The following is a 22964-nucleotide window of genomic DNA, read 5'->3' as shown; positions in this document are numbered from 1 at the left end:
ATGGACATCTACACCTCCCGCTGCCTTAGCAGGGCAAAGAAGATCATCAAAGACAGCTCCCATCCTGCGTTTGGACTGTTCGACCTGCTGCCCTCTGGAAGGCGCTATAGGTGCATCAAATCCAGGACAAACAAAACTCAGGCTTTCCGTACTATAAATTCAAATTCACACACACTACACCCCATGTATATATGTATATAGCGGCAGAATTTGTGCACCTATAGACCCCCCCCCCAAAGTGTGGTTTCTTATTTTTTGGCTAAATGTATGTATGCACTGGTACGAGCAGCTTTCAGTTTCACTGTACATGTATAGTGACAATAAATGGCATATCTATATCTCTATCATGTTCGGCACAGACTGTGGGCTGAAGGGTCTGTTCCTGCTGCATTGCTCCATGTAAGATATGGCAATAGGTTGTACTGTGGTTACACCTACACCATGTAGAAGTGGGGAACAAGACAAAGTGTGGAAGGAAGTCAGTGGGTCAGGTGGCATCTGTGGAGTGAATGGACAGGCGACGTTTCAAGGCAGGAGGACAAAAGTGCTGGAGAAACGCAGCGGGTGCAGCAGCATCTATGGAGCGAAGGAAATAGGCCACGTTTCGGGCCGAACCCCTTCTTCAGACAGGAGCTTTCTTCACACTCAGTCAGACGCGGCCCCGCCTGTCCCGCTGAGCTGCTCCACCATTTTGTGACCGTCTCCACCGGTGACGGTTTATTTGCCACGGACACGTCACGTGGGCGCCGCCCGTTGCTGCGGTGACGTGTCCCTGCGCTCCCATTGGCCGGCGCCGCGGTGTCCCATGGGGTCACTGATTGGTCGTCTCTTTCGGTGACGTGACGTGCGGAGTGTGCGAGCCGCGTGATTGGGTGAACGGGAGGCGGGCCCGCCCATTGGGTACCTGGCTGCGGGGACGCGGGGCGTGCGATTGGTCGGCCGGCGGCGCGGAGACGTGGTGACGTGAGGAGTGGGCGGCGGAGCGGAGACGTGCTGACGTAGGACAGCGCTGCTCCGGCTGCCGGGCGCCGCTCCGGGAGGCAAAATGTGAGTGAGGGAGGCGGAGGCCGGGGCAGGCCGGGGCACTGGCACTGGCGCTGGCGCTGGCACTGGCACTGGCACTGGCACTGGCACTGGCGCTGGCACTGGCGCTGGCACTGGCACTGGCACTGGCACTGGCACTGGCACTGGCACTGGCACCGGCACCGGCACCGGCACCGGCACCGGCACTGGCACTGGCACTGGCACCGGCACTGGCACCGGCACCGGCACCGTCCTGGGGATGAGGGGACACAGGCCCTGCCTGGGGCAGACACAGGGAGCTGGCGGCCCGGGAGGTAGAGACCGGTCGGTTGCGGCCCAGCAGCGGGCAGTGTCCACAGCACTGAGCCAGCCCTGCGGGGGGCTGCAACCGCAACGGGTGACATAGGATCAGATGATGTAGAGGGTAGAGCTGAGAAATTGTCGGGTAAAAACACCCACGTGTATGAATAGGAAGGGGTTAGAGGGCAGATGCAGGCAAATGGGACTAGCCCAGTATGCCAACGGCATGGACAAGGTGGGCCGAAGGGCCTGTTTCCATGCTGTACAGTTCCATGGTGACCATGATGGGTCCATACACCCCATCTAGGCTAGTTCCATTTGCTTGTGTTTATCCCATAGCCCTCTAATCCTTTCCTATTCATGTATCTGTACAAACGGTTTTTAAATGTTGTTATTAAACCTCAAGTGTACCACCTCGACAGCTGAATCCATATAGGTTTAGTTGAGAGATACAGTGTGGAAACAGGCACTTCTGCCCACTGAGTCCGCGCTGCCCAATGTTCATCTGTATCCTAACTATCCTACACACGAGGGATGATTTACAGAAGCCAATTCATCTACAAACCTGCACGTCTTTGTGAGGTGTGAGGAAACCAGAACACTCAGAGGAAAACCATGCAGGTCACTGGGAGAGCGTACAAACTCCACACAGTACGCAAAGTCAGGGTTGAACCTGGTTCTCTGGCGCTGTGAGGCAGCAACTATTGCCGCGCGACTGTGCTGCATTAGTTTAGTTTATCATTGTCACGTGTATCACGGTACAGTGAAAAGCATCTTGGTTGTGTGCTATCCAGTGGGTGAGAAGACTAAGTTACACAAAAGTGCTGGAGAAACTCAGCAGGTGCAGCAGCATCTATGGAGCGAAGGAAATAGGCGACGTTTTGGGCCGAAACCCTTCTTCAGACTGACACAAGATGAATATACTCACCACCCTCTGTCTCTGGGATTCATATCAAATCCACCCCTCTCACTTTAAACCACTCTAGTTCTTGATTCCTCTACTCTTGGCAAGAGTGTACATTTACCTGATCTATTCCTCTCATGATTTTGTGCACCTCTTTATGATCACCCCTCCGCCTCCTGCACTCTTAGGTGTAAAGTCCTAGCCTGCCCCATCTCTCCCTGTGCTCCCTACGATGGTGTGGCCTTTCCTTCCATTGCTCTGGTTTCCAACCACATCCCAAAGATGAGCAGGTTGGTGGGATCTCTGAGCCACTTTCCTAACTAACCCAATATCACTCAAATCCCATATTACTTTAAACAAGAATCAGTCAATGTCTTGAATATATCACAGATTAATTACCATCTGCATGAAGCATTCAATCAAACACCAGCCATTGCTTTCAATGTTCCCACATCATCCTTTTTTTCCACAGTGTCCCCTTTGATCCCCATTGAGTCCCAGTCATACAGCATGCAATCAGGCCCTTTGAGCCAACTGGCCCACGTTGACCAACATGCCCCATCTACACTAGTCACACCTACCAGCATTTACCCCATATCTCTCTAAACTTGACTATCCATGTACCTGCCTAAGTGTCTCTTAAATGTTATGATAGTACCTACCTCAATTAACTCCTCTGGCAGCTCATTCCATTTACCCGTAGGCCTTCGCGTAAAGAATTTAAAAAAGTTGCCCCTTAAGTTCCTATAACATCTATCCTCCCCTCACCTTAAACCTATGTCCTCTGGTACTTGATTTCACTACTCTGGGCAAAAGACTGCGTTTATCCAATCCATTCTCAAGATTTTGTACACCTCTATAAGATCACCTCTCATGTACTCCAAGGAATAATGTCTGAGCCTGCTCAACCTCTCCCTATAGCTCAGGCCCTCGATATCAGTGAGGCAATATCCTTGTAAATCATCTCTGCACGCTTACCGGCTTGACAACATCTTTCCAATGAACATATCAATCCAAAATTGATCACTACACTCTAAATGTGGCTTCTCAAATGTCTTATACAACTGTAACATGATCTCTACTTCTATACTCAATACTCTGACGAGGGCCAATGTACCAACAGGCTTCTTGACCACCCTATCTGTCTGTGATGACATTTTCAAGCAACTATGTACCTATGAGTGGGAATTTAATTTGCAAACCAGCACCACTGGTAGAATGATGTTAGTGGACACCACCATAGTGCCTTGTAGTTAGAGAACAATGTTGAAACACATTGAAGTGACAGCCAAGAAACCACACCAATGCCTGGACTTCAGGACACTGAGGAAGTTAGGCATGTCTCCAACAACTCTTACAAATTTCTACAGTTTTACCAAAGGCAGCATACTGTTGGGTGGCAAACCTACTGTCCAAAAAATGATAACCTAACCCTTGCTTTGTTTGGGATCAGCTCTGTGCAAGACCACAACAATTTACAGAGAGTTGTGAATGTAGCCCATTCCGTCGCACAGACCAGACTTCACAACAGTGACATCAGCTACACTTCACTTTGCCTCAGAAAAGCAGCCAAAATAATCAAAAACTTGTCCCACCCTGATCATTCCTCTTTCTTCCCCACTTCCAACTGACTTATGGTACAGAAGCTTGAAAGCTCGCTCCACCAGACTTGGGAACAGCTTCTTCCCCTCTGGTATCAGGCTTCTGAATGGTCCTTCCATAAGCTGGAGTACTGTCCGACTTGACTCGACCCCATTGCGGACATTGGACTTTGTCTCTGGAACTGATGCGCAACAATGCTGAGAACTATATTCTGCACTGTATCTTCTTCTTTGCTCTACCTATTGTACTTGAGTTTGTATTAATGTATAGTATCTGAATTGATTGAGTAGCGTGCAAAACAAGCTCTTCACTGTACAATACACTGTATGTGTGACAATAATAAACCTAACCTAAAAAATGTAAGTAGAATTAATGGGCAGTGTACTGGTAATATTTTAAACTTTGCAACTCTAGAACGCACAAACTGAGTTGTAAAAATTGATTAACAGCCGTGAACTATAAATGCCGCACTTTAGTGAATAGCAACTTTAGTAATTATCGTCTGATTAATTATTTTAACAGAGGCAAATCATCAGCAGGTCGTGTGATCAATGTTTTCTTTTCGTTTAGGTCTAAAGTTACGTTTAAAATCACGCTGACATCGGATCCAAAGTTGCCCTACAAAGTGTAAGTGAATGTGACTTAAAGTGCGAGCTTTGGCCTAGGTTTTATCTTCTGAGTCCTTTATGGTACTTTTGCAACTTTTTGCAATTGTATCACAGAACTCATTGCATGCAGCATTATTGGTTATTTTAAATTTACTCTTTCATGGCTCCTGAGGGAAATATTTCAAGTTTGGATTTATTTATATTATTATTATTATGTCCGGCTATTCAGGTTAGATTTGTGGATAATAAAAATGGTAAGGATAAAGAAAATGTTGAAGACTTTATCAAACATAGGATTAGAAAGGAAATGCTTACTTTCTCCCCTGGTCCATCCCACTCAATGCCTTTAATTTTAGCCTGTGCGGTCAAAGTGGCACAGCGGTAGAGTTGCTGCATTACAACGAATGCAGCACCGGAGAGCCGGGTTCGATCCCGACTATGGGTGCTGTCTACGGAGTTTGTACGTTCTCCCCGTGACCTGCGTGGGTTTTCTCCGAGATCTTCGGTTTTCTCCCCCACTTCAAAGGGTTTGGTTCAGGTTTGTAGGTTAATTGGCTTGGTAAATGTAAAAATTGTCCAGAGTGGGCGTATGATAGTGTTAATGTGCAGGGATTGCTGGTCGGCATGGACCCGGTGGGCCGAAGGGCCTGTTTCCTCACGTTATCTCTAAGCTACTATCAGGAATAACTTTAACAATTACAGAAAGAGAGATGATTTGATGCCAAGAAAGAGCTGCAGAATTGAATATACTCTTGTAAATGTTGATGCAAACTAGTACTTCCGAACACATTGAATAATAAATGAATGAAGAAATGATACTTTATTGTCATGTATACACAGTGGAAAGCTTTTATTTTGCATTCAATCCAGGCAGTACACAAGTGTCGCCATGTTTTGCACTGACAAATTTGCAAAAGTACCAAACAGTGTACTGCCTGCCGACGTATGTTGGGGTAAAACATGACAGCAAACACATGGTAATGAACAATATAACCAGGTTATGTCTTCGCCCAAGTGATAATGAAGCTTTGGAATTCTCCCATCCACGAGGAAACGGTGCAGAAGAGATTCATCAGGATGTTACCAGGGCTTGAGTTATAGGGAAAGGTTGGATAGGCTGGGTCATTTGTCTTTGGAGTGAAGGAGACTGAGGGGTGACCTTATTGAGGTGTACAAGATCATGAGGGGCACAGATAAATGCAGTCTTTTTCCCAGGGTAGAGGATTCTAAAACTTGAGAGCACAGGTTTAAGGTGAGAGGGGATAGATTAAAGAGGGACATCGGAATCAATGTTTTTACTCAGAGGGTAGACCGTATCTGGAATGAGCTGCCAGATTTTCTTGCTGTCATATTTCCACTCATTAGATATTTCAATAAATGTTATTAAATACGAAATATAATTTAAATAGGTGAGACTGCATTTGGAGTATTGCATTCAGTTTGGATCAACCTGCTATAGGAAGCAAGTTGTTAAGATGGAAAGAGTGCAGAGAAAATTTATGATGATGTTGGCAGGACATGAGGGCCTGAGCTACAGGGAGAGGTTGGGCACTCGGACTTTATAGCTTGGAGGGCAGGAGGTGGAGGGGTGATCTTATAAAGGTGTATAAATTCATGAGGGGAATAGATAGGGTTCATGCACAGTCTTCTACCCCGGGTAGGGGATCAAGAACCGGAGGACATAGGTCTGCGATGAGAGGAGAAAGATTTAATAGGAACCTGAGGGGCAATTGATATGGTGGTGGGTGATAGCAGGGGAGGTAGTTGAGACAGGTACTATAACACTTTTTAAAAGATATTTGGATAGGTGCAAGGATAGGAAAAACTTAGTCGAGATAAGGGCCAAACGTGGGCAGGTGGGACTAGTGTAGATGGGGCACCTTGATCATCATGGGCAAGTTGAGCCGAAGGGACTGTTTCATGTTATGACTCTTTTTGACAGTAAATTGACTTTGTGTAAAAAAACAAAACCTTTTTATTATTATTTTAGATTGAGCGTACCTGATGCCACCCCTTTCACTGCAGTTTTGAAGTTTGCAGCAGAAGAGGTAAACACTCGTGTGTGTGTGTGTGTGTGTGTATATGTATCAGGCACGTGCCGTGAGTAATTACTCAAGATAGGCAGTCAGCTGGCTTTTTTAAAAAATCTTAAACCGCGCATGCGCAGATTGATCTCTCTAAAAAAATAAAAATAAGTAACAATTCAATTTTCCCAAGGCTTCTAAATCTCCTTCATTTTTAAATTACTGAATGGGTGGGGGATGGTGGAAAAAACGGGAGCACACCGGGATGTTGAATTAGTTGTCATCTTATTGAATGACAATACTAATTCAAGGGTCCAATTGGAGGGAGAGTTCCTTTCACAGCGTGTGAAGAGTCTGTGCCAGGGGTTAAAGATGTGGGGAGGGCAGGAGTGTTGAGAAGGAGGGGGTCGGAGATCATGCCAGACTCACTCACCGCTGCCGCAGCGCTCCGGGCACGGACAGCAGACTGCCTGCCACCTCCGGGGAAGGAAGCAGCTCGGGTGACTGCGAGCGGGCGCCGGAACCCGACAGCAGATCATTCTCTTAGATAGGCATATTTCTCCTATGCCTTTACTATTTATATTTAATAATTGCCATTTCATAATTTTAGTCACGGTAGGCAGTGCCTACCTTGCCTACCCTGGCGGCACATGCCTGGTATGTATATATAACAGAACTGAGTTGTGCAGGAGGAGGGATATGAAGTTATGATATTGCTCACCTTATCTGCTCTTTTTCAGTTGTCTTTCCAACGCTCCCATCACAAATTACTGGAAGCAATGTTAAGATTGCAATGTGGCTGTTGATGTGAAATTGTTCACCATTTTAGTTGCAATTATGCCCAATTTTAGATTAGTTTATTGTCGCGTGTACATGGTGAAAAGCCTTTGTTGCATGCTAACCAGTCAGCTGAAAGACTATACATGATTCCAATTGGGCCATTCGCAGGATACAGAAACACGATAAAGGGAATAACGTGAATAACGTTTAGTGCAAGATAGCGTCAGTAAAGTTCGATCAAAGATAGTGCAAGGGCCTCCAATGAGGTAGATAGTAGCTCAAGACTGCTGTCTAGTTGTGGAAGGAGGGTTCAGTTGCGTGATAACAGCTGGGGAGAAACTGTCCCTGAATTTGGAGGTGCTAAACTTACTTAGCAGCAGTAGTGTCTAGACACCTGTTCTAATAGGATTGGAAAAATTCTAACATTATGTTTTAAGACGTTTCTTTGATAGTAAACACTTGAAGCACTTTATTGAGATCCGTTATCACTTTATACATGCAGTAGGCCTATTTCTCTGGATGAGTAGGAAATGGTTGCATTATATTTCAGTCATTTGAGGTTTGAACCAATTGTTGACATCAATGGGATTATATCTTTAGACAGAAGAGGCATAAGGACAAAAATCAAATTGCAGTGAGTTTCTCGACACACGTTTCGCGTGTCATTATTCATGGGTTTAATCTGTTTTCAAAAGGTGCTGTATGGTGATGATAGTACTATATTGTCACACATGCAAAGTACGCAAAAGAGTCACCACAAAGCGGCCGAAAAAGTTACAAAAAGTACTCTTAGGTAATGTTGGTTCCTTCTCCGTCCCACCCCACGCTGGGTCCCCTCTTTGTCCAAGGTGCCCCCCCCCCACGCTGGGAAAATGTGCACGCTTGAAATATCCAGTTCAGGGAGCCTAATTTGAGGAAAATGAGATGGTCTAAGAGGCAAAAATAAATTACCAACAGGGTTCCTGCGGCGGAGAATTTTAACTTTATTAAGCTTGGGAAACTGCAGTGGTTTTCTTTGGAGCAAAGAAGATTGGCAATAGATCTCACCGGCCATAGAGCTGTACAGCACGAGAACAGACCCTTTGGCTCTCATCATCCAGTTAGCGTATTGGGCTCGTCCCAATTCCCTGCACTTGACCCACATCCCTCTAAACCTTTCCTATCTATATATCTGTCCAAACATATTTTAAATGTTATCATAGTAACAGCTTTTATACCTTCCTCTGGCAACTCATTCCAGGTAGGGACTATCCTCTGAGTTAAAAAGTTGCCCGAGGAACTTCCTCTTAAATCTCTCCCCTCTCATCTTAAACCTGGGACCTCTAGTTTTAGAATCCTGTACCCTAGGCAAAAGGCTGTGAGCGTTCACTTTATCCGTGCCCCTCTTGATCTTGTACACCTCAATAAGGTCACCCCTCAGCCTCCTACGCTCCAAAATAAAGTCCCAACCTATCCAACCTCTCCCGATAATATGTTTAAGAGGGACTGCAGATGCTGGAAAATCGAAGGTAGACAAAAGTACTGGAGAAACTCAGCGGGTGAGACAGCATCCTCTACTCCATAGCTGCTGCCTCACCTGCTGAATTTCTCCAGCACTTTTGTCTCCTGATAACATCTTTTCTGCACCTTTTCTATACAATGTGGTGAATAAGATATAGCCTAAATTAATTTTGGCAAATAGCGAGAAAATGTTCCAGTTATCTGTCAGGGGACAGACACGTTTAAACCCCTAAGCAAGTGTACAGGGGGATGTGAGGAAAAATCTTGCCCGTTATATGGAACTTGCTGTGTAGGGGACTAAGAGTTGCTGTGTGTAGGTTGGTGGTGAATACGTACTCAGAGATGTTGCAAGATAAATTATTGGCACTGAAGGGGAAATCATTTGAAAAACTGGAATGAGTAGAGGATTGGCAATTAAAACTGCTTTTCTGAGAGCTAACACAAACCTGGTGGACCAAAGGGAAGCCTATTTTGCTGGAAGAAGTCTATAATTGTATTTCCATAAATCTAGCAAACAAGTGATATATTTTGTCAATGGTGCTCCGATTTAGTTTTTAGGAATGATTTTTATCTAGTGCACACTTGTTACAAGGGACCAGGTTCAAGGATCTGAGTGAAAGGGCAACTCGTCTGTTTAGCTACGAATCAGTTTTATTGGCAAGAGAGAGATCAATAACAATACTTGTATTGGTATACGCGGGGTCGGCAGCATCTCTCTCTCCCCCTCTCTTTCTCTCTTTCCTCCTCCTCTCTCTCTCTCTCTCTCTCCCTCTCCCTCTCCCTCTCTGCTTCTCTCTCTCTCTCCCTCCCACTCTCTCCCTCCCCCTCTCCCTCTCTCCCCCTCTCCTCTCTCCCTCTCTCTCTCTCCTCTCTCCCTCTCCCTCTCCCCTCCTCTCCCTCTCTCCCTCTCCCCCTCTCCCCCTCCCCCTACTCCCTCCCCCTCCCCCTCCTCCTCTCCCTCTACTCTCTCTCTCTCTTCTCTCTCTCTCTCTCTCTCTCTCTCTCCTACAAACTTGAAGCGCAAATTAATACCCACAGCGCTACAGACTTGGCGCGTAATACCCACAGCGCTGCCGGTTTCGAGCACAAAGGTTTCAACAACGCTGTTGGCTGAACGTGTGTGGATTTAAACAAAGAGCTGTCAGCTGCAGCGCTATGGGCTTTAATCATAGCACTATGGCCACAGCGCTATGGATCACAGACTGGGCAAAATTCTCGAACGACAACACCGTCTGGATAAATGGGTTCTAGAAACCAGAGACTTATCTGGCGAGCGTGCTGACTGGTTTAGTATTTAAGCATTTTCTTATCTACGATGGAGCAGGCATGCTTCGATTTGACTGAATTTATCTTAACAAAGAGTAATGTAGTCAGTAACCGACACAAAGTGCTGGAATAACTCAGCGGGTCAGGCAGCATCTCTGGAGAACATGGAGAGGTTTTGTTTTGTGTCGGAAGCCTTCTTCATACTCTTGTGTTCAGTGGGGCTGGAGGAGCAGAGACAATGGGTCTGCCATGGCAGACATGTTTGTGGATTTTGGGAAGGAGATAGAAACGGGCAGAATGCGGCTGGGAACTAAGGTCGGAGGCAATAGACAAGAGGCTGTGGAGGGGAGATGGCAGGCAGTGATGAGATCAATAACAGTGTTGGAATTGTTGGCCTGGCGTTAGTTAGTCAGTGGAGCCATGGTCAAGGGGTCAGTATGGGGAGGTGTCCGAGCTTGCATGGAATAGGTCAGCCCATCAGACTACAACGCCACCTCTCTTGTCAGCGGGTTTAATGACAATGCTGGGATTCTGGTAAAGTGAGCGGAGGGCTGTGTGCTCAGTGGGGGTGAGATTGGAGTGGGTAAGGGGAGTGGAGCATGTGAGACTGTTGATGTCACGGCAGCAGGTCCAGAGAGGGGAGAAGGCCAGCGGGGAGGAGGGTTGGTCCACAAGGAGGGGGAATGTGGGAGATGGAAGAAAGGGTGATCAGTTACTGAGTTTAAGAACATTGCCGATCCATGTTCTCCAGAGATGCTGCCGACCCGCTCAGTACTTTGTGTCTTTTTTTTATAAACCAGCACCTGTCGTTCCTTGTGTCCACACAGTAATGTAGTCAGACCTGGAGGATATTCCATTAGTGGTAAGAATTACAGTATTTGTATAGAAAGCACCAAGAGCCCTTTTTAAGGGCGTCACAGTGGCGCAGCAGTAGAGTTGCTTCCTCACAGCACCAGAGACTCGGGTTCGATCCTGGCTATGGGTGCTCTCTGTACGGAGTTTGTACGTTCTCCCTATGACTACCTGGGTTTTCTTCAGGTGCCTAGTCTCCTCCCACACTCCAAAGATGTACAGGTTTGTAGGTTAATTGGCTTTGGTAAAAATGATAAATTGTCTCCAGTGTGTGGGATAGTGCTGGTGTACGGGGTGATCGCTGATCGCCGTGGACGGTGGGCCAAAGGGTCTGTTTCCATGCTATATCTAATGTCTAAAGTAACGTCTAAAAGCTACTTTAATCAGACAAATGACAACGTATATGTAAATAAAGGAATTTTGAGATGAGAAATGTTTTATTTATTTTCTCCCGAATGGAAATTCAAATGTCTTGATATTTAGAAGCTGCCTTTCCCCATTATTAGTTCTGTGTCCAAGCTTGCTGTGCTAGGAAACCTAAGCACTGAGCACCAGATCTACAGCTTTTCACAAAGGAGTTATACAGCACGGAAACAGGCCCTTTTCGGCCCACTCGTCGATGCCGACCAAGTCCCCATCTAAGCTACTCCCATTTGTTCTATGTTATCCCACGTTCTCATCCACTCCCTACACACGAGGGGGAATTTAGAGGCCAATTAACTTAAAAACCTGCACGTCTTTAGAATGTGAGGGAACATCGGAGCACCTGTAGAAAACCGAAGCCATCACTGGGGGAATGCGCAAACTCCACACAGACAGCTCCCGAGGTCAGGATTGAACCCGCTTCTCTGGTACCGTGAGGTAGCAACCTTACTGCTTGGCAATCTGCTAGATTCAAGAAGTCTGAAGAAGGGTTCCTTCTGGAAACGTCACCTATCCATTGAGTTGATTGTAATGTGTACCGAGGTACAGTGAAAAGCTTTTGTTGCCTGCCTGCCTACCAGTCAGTGCAAAGACAATACATGATTCTCCAGGGATGTCCTCCAGAGATGCTGCGCGACCTGCTGAGTTACTCCTGCACGTCGTGTCTTTCCTCTAGTATTTGTTAATTAAATCCTGGGAAAGGGTTCTGCTTCATGATTTTAAAGAGCAAACACCACCATCGCCATCAATCCATGCTGGTTTCCAACCATGACACTTGGCACCTGCTAAATTCCCTCAACAGCAGTAATTTAATTCTAGTCTGTGAGATGATAGTGTCAAATCCAGCACAGCGGCGCAGCGTTAGAGCTGTCTGTACAGAGTTTGTACGTTCTACCTTTGACAATCTGGGTTTTCTCTGAGGTGCTCTGGTTTCCTCCCACATCCCAAAGATGTATAGGTCTGTAGGTTGTGTAGGAAGAAACTGCAGATGCTGACTTATACCGAAGATAGACAAAATGCTGGAGTAACTCATCGGGTCAGGCAGCAGATGTTTGAAGGAGGGTTCAAACCGAAACATCACCCATCCTTTTTCTCCAGAGATGCTGCCTGACCCACTCAGTTACTCCAGCATTTTGTGTCTATTTTCAGGTCTGTGTAAGTTAATTAGTTTCTGTATATTGTCCCGAGTGTGTATGATAAGCTAGTGTACAAGCTATCACTGGTCGGCGTGGACTCGCTGGGCTGTAGGGCCTGTTTCTTCCTTGTATCTCTAAACAAAGCAAAATCCCAATAGTGTAATATATTAGTGGCTCCAATTTTTAAACTGTTTAAAAATCTTACTATGACAATAGACAATAGAAAATAAGTGCAGTAGGTCATTCGGCCCTTCGAACCAGCACTGCCATTCACTGTGATCATGGCTGAACGTTCACAATTAGTACCCCATCCTGCCTTCTTCCCATATCTATTGACTCCGCTATCTTTAAGAGCTCTATCTAACTCCACAGATTCACAACACTCTGGGTGAAAATGTTTTTCATCATCTCCGTTCTAAACGGCCTACCCCTTATTCTTAAACTGTGGCCCCTGGTTCTGGACCCCCAACATTGGGAACATGTTTCCTGCCTCTAGCGTGTCCAATCCGTTAATAATCTTATATGTTTCAATAAGATCCTCTCTCATCCTAAATTCCAGTGTATACAAGCCCAGTCGCTCCATTCTATCAACAAATTACAGTTCTGACATCCTGGGAATTAACCTACGCTGCACTCCCTCAATAGCAAGAATGTCCTTCCTCAAATTTGGAGACCAAAGCTGCACACAATACTCCAGGTGTGGTCTCACCAAGGCCATATACAACTGCAGAAGGACCTCTTTGCTCCTGTACGAAACTCCTCTTGTTATGAAGGCCAACATGCCATTAGCTTTATTCACTGCCTGCTGTACCTGCATCTTAAATCTGTGCATAAACCCAAATATTAATCTTTGTAAACTATACCAGACAAACGTTTATTGGTACTTGTTTGAATATAAGATTATCTCTCAAATGAGTGTTTGGGAACTGTTGTCAAAAACTTAGTTTTTCATTGAAATTATTTTCCTTTCTCTTTAGTTTAAAGTGCCGGCAACAAGCAGTGCCATTATAACCAACGGTAAGAAAACAAGCATTTTATTACAGTGCATTTGCTCCTGTTGGGATTTTAAAAAAGAAGCCAGTGTCATAGCTAACAGGAAGCCATTTACAGGGCAACCTTTTCAGAGGGTGGTAGGTACTGTCCTTCACTCTGCCACCCAAATAATATGAACCTGGGGTCAACTGTTTCACACAGAGGGTGGTGGGTATATGGAACAAGCTACCAGAGGAGGTAGTTGAGGCAGGTACTATAACAACATTTAAAAGACACTTGAACAGGTACATGGATAGGAAAGGTTTAGAGGGCCAAACGCGGGCAGGTAGGACTGGTGTAGATGGGGCATCTTGGTCGGCATGGACATGTTGGGCCAAAGGGCCTGTTTCCATGCTGTATGACTCTGTCTTTCAAAAGTAAAGCTGGTACATTGTTGCATAACATCTATCATGCGGTGAATGATAGTTATAGATTGAGTGCACGCATGCATAATTATCAGTTAATGGAGTTCCATACAATGTCATGTCCTGTCACTTCAGAGAGGGGGAGCAAATGATTCTATCACATCCATCTGTACTCTCATTTTAACCTGAATTTGTTTCACTGCAGATGGGATAGGAATCAACCCAGCACAAACAGCAGGTGAGTACTATTTAACTAATCATTTCTGAAGGCATTGTATTTAATGTCTGTGATTAAATAAATTGTATGTTGTGAATTCCTTGCTTCCACATTGCTTCAATAATTAGTGTTTGTCCTGCCATCCTTCATTTGAAATTAAAGTATGATGTTGGACATACTTGAGTTAGTCAGCATCTGTGAGGATGTTTTTGGTTGTGATCTTCTATCTGAATCAGGTCGGGATCACAGGTAACACGATAGGTCAGGGTCACAGGTAGGGACAATTTACAGAAGCCTATGAACCTGTACATGTTTGGAGTGTGGGAGGAAAGCAGAGCACCCAGAGGAAACTCGTGCAGTCACAGGGAGAACATACAGACAACACCCGTAGTCAGGATCGAACCTGGGTCTCTGGCACCGTAATGCAGAAACCCCACCGTGCTGCCTGTTTTTTTCCTATATTATCACAATGTGTGTCAAATATGTGTCAGATTTCAGAAAACCCAAATAAAGATTTAGTAAGAAGAGATCTCAAGCTGCAGCTTGTAAGGGGATTTAATGTGACCAGTCTGTATTGATTCAAGATGTAACGAATTATTTAATGGAGCAACATTTATTATAGATTCAGGGGGAGAGTTGTGATCAATTGGGAAAGATTGATTGGATTGTGTAAAATGATATTTTCCTGCCTTATTTAACTGCTGCCTTGTTCAGCAGATTTGTAGCCTAGAATTTGGCACAGTGAGTGGGCAGAACACACTCCTCTGGGGGGTTATGTTAGTCTGGTTGAATAGAGAATGCAGGCAGTTGAGGCAAAGACAATTCAGTCAATCACATCTAAAATTACAGCATTTAAATCTTAATTGATATTTCAATTACAGATTCCTTGAGTGGTGTTCATTAAGGAAAGGAATTGATCATTGGTATAATGTTCATGTCCATCATGATGTTTAATGTACGCAGACTATTGTAGGTTAATCACCTTAATCTTTCTGACAATAAACTATGCGCTGGAAAAGGAGATCTGTTCAAGAGAAATCTTGTAATCTGCCATGTTTTGAAAATCAGAAAAACGTATATAGATTCACAGTGTGGAAACAGGCCTTTTGAGCCAACTTGCCCACACTGGCCAACAATGTCCCAGCTGCATTAGTCCCACTTGCCTACGCTTGGTCCATATCCCTCCAAACCTGTCCTACTGTCCTATCCATGTACCTGTCTAACTGTTTCTTAAACAATGGGATAGTCGCAGCATCAACTACCTCCCCTGGCAGTTTGTTCCATACACCCACCACTCCTCTGTGTGAAAAAGTTACCCCTCTGACTACTATTAAATCTTTTCCGCTTCACCTTGAACCGATGTCCTCTGGTCCTGGATTCCCCTACTCTGGGCAAGAGACTCTGTGCATCTACCCGATCTATTCCTCTCAAGATTTTGTACACCTCGAGAAGATCTCCCCTCATCCTCTTGCACTCAGTGGAATAGAGACCCAGCCTACTCAACCTCTCCCCGTAGCTCACACCCTCTAGTCCTGGCAACATCCTCATAAATCTTTTCTGAACCCATTCAAGCTTGACAATATCTTTCCTATAACATGGTGCCCAGAACTGTACACAATATTCTAAATACTGTCTCACCAACGTCTTATACACGAAGGGTTGGACATAGTATGCATCGCAGTTGTTTTTAATAGAATAAAAGGATGTAATTTAATGGAACATAGAACAGTACAGCGCAGTTCTTCGGCCCATTATGTCAGAGCTGAACATGATGCCGACCAACTCGTATCTGACTGCACATGATCCACATCTTTCCATTCACTGCATATCCATGTTTAGTTCATTGTCACGTGTACCGAGGTACAATAAAAAGCTTTTTGTTGCGTTTGTAACCAGTCAGTGGAAAGACAATACATGATTACAATCAATCCCATTTAGAGAAAGTCCAAGGTCTCCAATGAGGTAGATGGTAGCTCAGGACCGCTCTCTAGTTGTTAATAGGATGGTTCAGTTGCAAAGATGACAGCTGGGAAGAACCTGTCCCAAATCCAGAAGCCTCTTAAACGTGGTTGTTGTATCAACCTCCACCACCAACCCTGGCCGACTGTTCCAGGGACCATTCACCCTCAGGGTTAAATAAAAACTTACCCGCATGGTCAAGCAACTAGAAAACATAAAAAGGCACAAAGTGCTGGAGTAATTCTGCAGGTCAGGCAGTATCTCTGGAGAATATGGGTAGGCGACCTTTTGGGTCAGCATCTTTTACGGACTGAGAAGGGTCCCGACCCAGAACACCACCCAACTATGTTCTCCAGAGATGCTGCCTGACCCGCTGAGTTACTCGCACTTTGTGGGGTTTTTTTGCCACTTAATATTGTGTACTTTAACAAGGCAAAATAGTAACAAACTCCAAATTATATGCAAAGTGAACCTCTAGGCTTCAAATGGATTCATTATTTACCATCTTAATAAATGTGCATGGGAGAATTTATCAAACTGAAACCTGGAAGGGTTTTACTTAGAAATGAAATATTAATGTTGTAAATAAATGACCAAGTGTAGTTTCATGTAGATATTCCATGGACTGATACTTGTGACATTATCTTGGTTTTAACTTGCATTGCAGTTTTAACAATTGCAGCACCTGCAATCTATGTGCCTTGGTTGTTTTAGGAGCATGCACTGCCTTTAATATTAATAATCTCTATATATGGTGTGCGTGCGATGTTTAGTTTAATTTTTAAGATACAGCATGGAAACGGGCCCTTCGGCGGACTGTGTCCGCACTGACCATCGATCACCCGTTCACACTAGTTCCATATTATGCCACTTCCTTATCCACTCCCTACACACTCGGGGTAATTTACAGAAGCCTATTAACCAACAAACCCACGTGTCTTTGGGATGTGGGAGGAAACCGGAATGCCCGGAGTAAACCCACGTGGTCACATTGAGAACGTGCAACAGACAACCACACAGTCAGCAGCCGAGATCAGGATCAAACCCGGGTCTCTGGAGCTGTGAGGCAGCAGCTCTACCCGTTGCGCCACTGTGCCGCCCCTTAAAGTTATCTGGTGGTCGTAAGCACAGAGCTCAGGGCTTAATATGTGGTATTATGATGTCTGCTTACTAGACTGTTGGAAAAAGAATAAGGGTGCAGTCCATCATTGTTATTAATTTAATTTGGAGATACAGCGTGGAAACAGATGCTTCGCCCACCGAGCATGCCGACCAGCAATTGCCAATACACTAGTTCTATACTACACACAAAAGACAATTTACAGAAGCCAATTAACCTACAAACCTATACGTCTTTGGAGTGTGGGAGAAAACCGGAGCACCCGGAAAAAATCCATGCGACCACAGGGTGAACGTACAAACTCCGTACACACAACACCCGTAGTCAGGATCGAACCCGGGTCTCTGGCGGTGTAAGGCAGCAACTCTACCACTGTGCCACCTTAGTCTCTTCATTGTAGAACTTGTTATCATCCCCATAACCTGTATACAGATTGCCACTCGGATCAAAGAGGTCAGCAACTCTACCCACTGCACCACCGTGCTGCCCAATTTGTTAAAGGAATGAAACTAAGTTACACTGTGCAGCTTACCACTGAAAGCCTATGTGGTTATTAATATGTAAAATCTAAAGTGTCACAAATGTAACCCTGTGCAATGAAAAATTTAAAACATCGTTGATTATATGTTGAAGAAGGAATGATGTGAATGTGTGGGAGCATTTGGGAATGGATGTCACAGTCTCAAATTGCCATCTTGTGTACTGTGGGCTGTTTATAGGCAGTGACAAGAACAGCTGCTTGAGGCAGCGGTGTGAAAAATAGTCCGAGTCAAACCCCAAAGAACAAATAGTGTCCCTAAAACTATGGCTGACAACGCAGGGCACGATTTAAGATAAAAATGACGAGCGTTCAAATGATGTGAGGCAGTGATCTCAGGAATTTATTAAGCAGGTTCATGAATAATCAAAAGCTGAACATTTTTTTAAAAATGAGTGCAATTAAAAATGATGCCACGTCACTAAAGTCAGAAACAATTAATTTTTAGTTTTGTATTAACATGAATGTACAGAGCAACATTGCTTGTATTTAGTTCTAATCAACGTTAATTCTAATAAGCGTGAAGAAGGGTCCTGACCCAAAGCTTTGTCAGTCTATTTCCTTTTCTGCTGAGTCCCTCAGCGAGCCCTGAGCACACCACTCGTCACAGGCCTCCAGTCCAAAGATCACATGCATTGCTTGCCTTCTAATTCATTCTTTTTGATTTCCTGGTACATGGAAAATAGAATAGTACAGCACAAGAACAAGTCCTTCAGCCCACAATGTCTGTGTTAAACACGATGCCAAGATCAACTCCTGCATGTTATCAATAGCCCTGAATATCCATATTCCGAGCCAAAAATATATTAAGCAGGACTCGGCGGCAGAAATGTCGCCAGAAACGCGGTGACTCTGTGTACTGCCTAGGGGAAGTCTGCTGTATGGTTTTACCGAGTTGTATGGATTTCACTGTACCTAGGTACATGTGACAATAAAGTATCATCAACATCGTCACTATCGTATCTGCCTCCACCACCACTCCCAGCAATGCATTCCAGGCACCCATCAGTGTGTGTGTGTGTGTGTGTGTCTGTCTGTCTCTCTGTGTGTGCGTGTGTGTGTGTCTCTGTGGGTGTGGGTGTGCCCGCGTCCGCATAACTTCTTTAAACTTTGCCCCTTTAAAGCTAAGCCATCTAGTATCAGCTTATTTTTTCTCATCCTGGGAGAAGTTCTGATCATCTATCCTATCTATGTCTCTCATAATTTTATATACATCTATCAGGTCTAGTGTCATATGTAATTATATAGACTTATAGTGCTCTTTATCAAGGCTATAAATCTATATAATTGTATATTACACTATAATATTTTTAGTACCATTCACCGTCTTAAAGTTTGTATTTTTAATAAATTCAGTTTCAGATCTCCCAATAATACGTTTTATTTGCCTTGGTATCATGTTCGGTACAGACATTATGGGCCGAAGGGCCTGTTCCTATGCTGTACTGCTGTATGTATCCGGATTACACCTACAACCAAAGAATTACCGAGCTGATGATTTGTATTATTGGTCTAATTTACAGGGGATGTATTAGTGAGTTAATTAAATGAAATGGAACAAATACAATTTCTCAACACCATTCAACTATAACTTTCTACCCATAATTAATCTACTTTTAAACACTTTATATTTTTAACACTGCCAGTGTTTTCTTCGTCTGCAAAGAATTAAGAGCAGTAAATTATTGGTTATCTCAGAAAACAACTTCTCAACCATGAAGAAAAATATGCCTTGCTAAAAATATATTGAAGAATAAAGGTTGTAGTCAACGTCTGACTGAATATTTACTCCAGAAGTAACAGCAGAGAGATTTTAACACAAGTATATTTTAATGCATTGTAGATATATTTAAATCTTCACAATGAGTCCGAGATTAAATGTTTTATGATGGAAAAGGTTGTTTGTATCAAGGGAAAGATAATTCAAAGGGTATATAAATCTATATAATGATATAATGTCATGTAGGTTCAATAAACTTGTCGTATTCTGGGCTTTTTAACAAATTGTATTCTGCTCTGTTCCAAACTGAAGAGCATTTAAGAGGCTTTTGGATGAGCATATGGATATGTTGGGAATGGAGGGATATGGATCACGTCCAGGCAGATGAGATCAGTTTAACCTGGCATCATGTTCAACACGGACATTACGGGCCGAAGGGACTGTTACCATGTACTCTGTTCATATTAGTCTACTTTATTTATTTCATTTTTTGAGATACAACATGGAAACAGGCCCTGTGGCCCACCAAGTCCACGCTGATCATCGATCACCTGTTCACACTAGTTCTATGTCATCCCACTCTCTTTTCCTGGTTGACTAACTTTTCGTTTTGAGAAAAAGACATTAACTCTGTTTCTTTCTACAAATTCTGCTTGCTGGAATCAAGGGGCTGGGCAGCATGGAAATGGACCATTTGGCCCAAATTATCTCGGTTGGGAAATTAGGCCAGTCCATGATCTGCCAAGTATTTAAAGCATTGTCTGACATAAGCAGCACAGGAACAGATCCTGCGGCCCACATTGTCCATGCCGAACATAAACTAATCTCTGCCTGCATGTGATCCATATCCCTCCATACCCTGCATGTCCATGTACCTATCCAGAAGCTTCTTAATGCCACTATTACCTCTCTAAACATAGAAACATAGAAAAATAGGTGCAGGAGCAGGCCATTTGGCCCTTCGAGCCAGCACCTCCATTCAATATGATCATGGCTGATCATCTAAAACAAGGGTTCCCAACCTGGGGCAAATTTACCCTGGGTAAATTTCGCCTACCCGGGGGGTAAATTTGTTGAATCTGGATTTGTACATATTTTCTCTCATTGACTGACTGTGTTTGGTTCTGGTATACATTGGTTGTTCATACATAAGTGAAATAACATTGTTATCACATCATAACTCTAAAACACTGATCTTGTATGTGTGTATACAAGAGGGCAGAGACCCCCCACCCCCACCATTATTCAAAAGATGCCACCGGAGATGAAGTCGGGCCCTGGACTGTAGCCGGGGGCGGCCGAACTCGCGGTCCTCTGGTCAACGCCCGCCAGCCGCTTCGCTTAGGGTCCTCGGGTCGGCGCCTGGTGGAGAGGCTGCTGCCGGGGGCCGAGCTCGGCTGGACGCCCCCCCCCTCCCTCTCTGCCCCCCCCCCCTCTCTCCCCCCCCCCCCCTGCTCTGCCCCCTCCCCCCCCCTGCCCACCCCCCTCCCTCTCTGCACCCCCCCCCCTCCCCCCTCTGCCCACCCCCCCTCCCTCTCTGCCCCCCCCTTCCCCCTCTGCCCACCCCCCTCCCCTCTGCTGCCCCTCCCCCCCCCTCCCTCTCTGCCAACCCCCCCTCCCTCTCTGCCCACCTCCCTCCCTCTCTGCCCACCTCCCTCCCTCTCTGCCCCCTGTTTCCCTCTCTGCCCCCCCCCCCCCCTCTGGCCCCCACCTCCCTCCTCCCCCCCCCCCCCCCCCCTCTGCTCTCTTTCTCTTTCTCCGGCCTCTCTATCTCTGCCCTCTCTCGCTGCCTCTGCCCTCTCTCGCTGCCTCTGCCCTCTCTCGCTGCCTCTGCCCTCTCTCGCTGTCTCTGCCCTGTCTCTGCCCTCTCTCTCTGTCTCTGCCCTCTCTCTCTGTCTCTGCCCTCCTAGCCATACATCGGTCCGAATGTCTTTTCAAAGTCGTAATTGTATTCGCTTCTATAGTGCGTAGCATTCACTAATTTGCGTACCAGGTTTTATGCATAATTCTTTAATCTAAATTTAAGTGGAGTCATTTTCTTTATAAGGTAGAAGAATTTTTTTTTCAATCCATAATTACTGCTTGGTATTTATTAGGACATTTTGTACATTTTCTTTTGCTGAAAATTCTTTATTTGGGCCAAGGATGTCACAAAGTATCTGAGTACATGCTGGTTAACGGAAGGAAGAAATGCTAAATTTATACGCCTGTCATGTAGTAGAGTTTAGCTACGATTTGTTTTTTAGGTTAGCAGACGTGTATCTGTGGTGACTAATCTACCTTTTAGGACAGACACTTTCCACCCTTTACCGTTCTTGCATGTAAATAGTTGCATCAAATGAATACCGTGCCATACAGCACGGAATCATGCCCTTCGGCCAACGTCCATGTCCCATCGTGGCCCGTGTTTGGCCCCTATCCTCCTCAACATTTCCTATCCACGTACCTGCCCAATAATTGTTTTAAAATATTTTTATAGTACCTGCCTCAACTACCTCTTCTGGCAGCTTGTTCCATATACTCACCACCCTCTGTGTGAAAATGTTTCCCCTCACCTTCAATTAAACCTTTCCCCTCTCACCTTGAACCTATATCCTCTGGTTTTTGATTCCCCTACTCAGTGCATTTATCCTATCTATTCCCCCTCGTGATCTTATGCAATATTTCTTGAAGCCCAGGAGGATGAGGGGTGAAAGTCCGAGCTTGTTCAACCTCTCCCTATAGCTCAGGCCCTCGAGTCCTGGCAACATCCTCGTAAATCTTCGCTGTACTCTTGCCAGCTCGACGTCACCCTTCCCACAGCAGGGTGACATAAACCAAACACAACACTCCCAAGTCCTGCCTTGCCAACTCTGGCCCTCGAGTCTTGGCATCACCCACGTAAATCTTCTCTGCAACCTTTCCAACTCAATGGCAACCTTGCTAGGTGACCAAAACTGAACACAATATTCCAAGTTATGCATTCTGTTGGTGTTACTAACCCGTTGTTTTGTTTTTAAATCTTATTGTAGGAAATATTTTCATGAAACATGGGTCAGAACTGCGACTAATTCCCCGGGACCGAGTGGGCTGCCAATAGCCGGGTGTCACCAGGAACCTGCCCCTCCGCTGAAGAAACTATATATAGAATTGTTTTGAATATAAGACTTTGCTGCCACTAATGTGCATTCCTTCTAGGTTCCAGCAGGATGCCAAGAGTCTGATGAAGTTTCAAGTCTTTAAGATTTAAAAGAAACGCATTGTAAATGCTCTCCAATGTTTAGAATGGTGTACAGAAACACAAATCTAAAAGTCTCTATTCCAAAGTATTGTAATCATCGTGCAGGGGACTTTTCAAAGCATTCTTCACAAAATCTGTTGTAAAATTCCTGGCAATAAATTACATTCCCAAGTATTTTAAACATTCATGTCTCCTTTATTCAAAGTGCCAATCCTGAAATTCGTTTAGATCAAAGTATGCTGTGGAGATCTCCACTGACGGTATCCCATCCTGGAACTAAGGATTGAAATAATTCTTCGAAGTAAAAGCCTATGTTGATCCTCAGCGCAGTTGTCTAGGCGAAATGTTCTGAGCCTTTGCTTTATATTGTGGCAA

At 44.9% G+C, this 22964-nt stretch overlaps 1 protein-coding gene across 1 annotated transcript; it reads left to right on the top strand.

Annotated features, from left to right (window-relative positions):
* Positions 1-909: 909 nt before the first annotated feature.
* On the top strand, positions 910-22763 carry ufm1 (ubiquitin-fold modifier 1). The gene is made up of 6 exons (XM_055637497.1): positions 910-1047; positions 4400-4456; positions 6428-6485; positions 13396-13435; positions 14021-14053; positions 22381-22763. Coding segments are annotated over exons 1-6 (258 nt in total). The 5' UTR covers positions 910-1045; the 3' UTR covers positions 22449-22763.
* The last annotated feature ends 201 nt before the right edge of the window (positions 22764-22964 follow it).

This window comes from Leucoraja erinacea, chromosome 6 (genome assembly GCF_028641065.1).
Source record: "Leucoraja erinacea ecotype New England chromosome 6, Leri_hhj_1, whole genome shotgun sequence".
In the NCBI taxonomy this organism is placed as follows: domain Eukaryota; kingdom Metazoa; phylum Chordata; class Chondrichthyes; order Rajiformes; family Rajidae; genus Leucoraja; species Leucoraja erinaceus.
This window is presented reverse-complemented; position numbering and strand designations above follow the sequence as displayed.

Bases quoted from the DNA above. Each gene is read 5' to 3' on its own strand.
- ufm1 (XM_055637497.1), top strand. The intron at 4,457-6,427 runs GTAAGTGAATGT...TTATTATTTTAG, and splicing joins CCAAAGTTGCCCTACAAAGT to ATTGAGCGTACCTGATGCCA. The intron at 6,486-13,395 runs GTAAACACTCGT...CTTTCTCTTTAG, and splicing joins TGAAGTTTGCAGCAGAAGAG to TTTAAAGTGCCGGCAACAAG.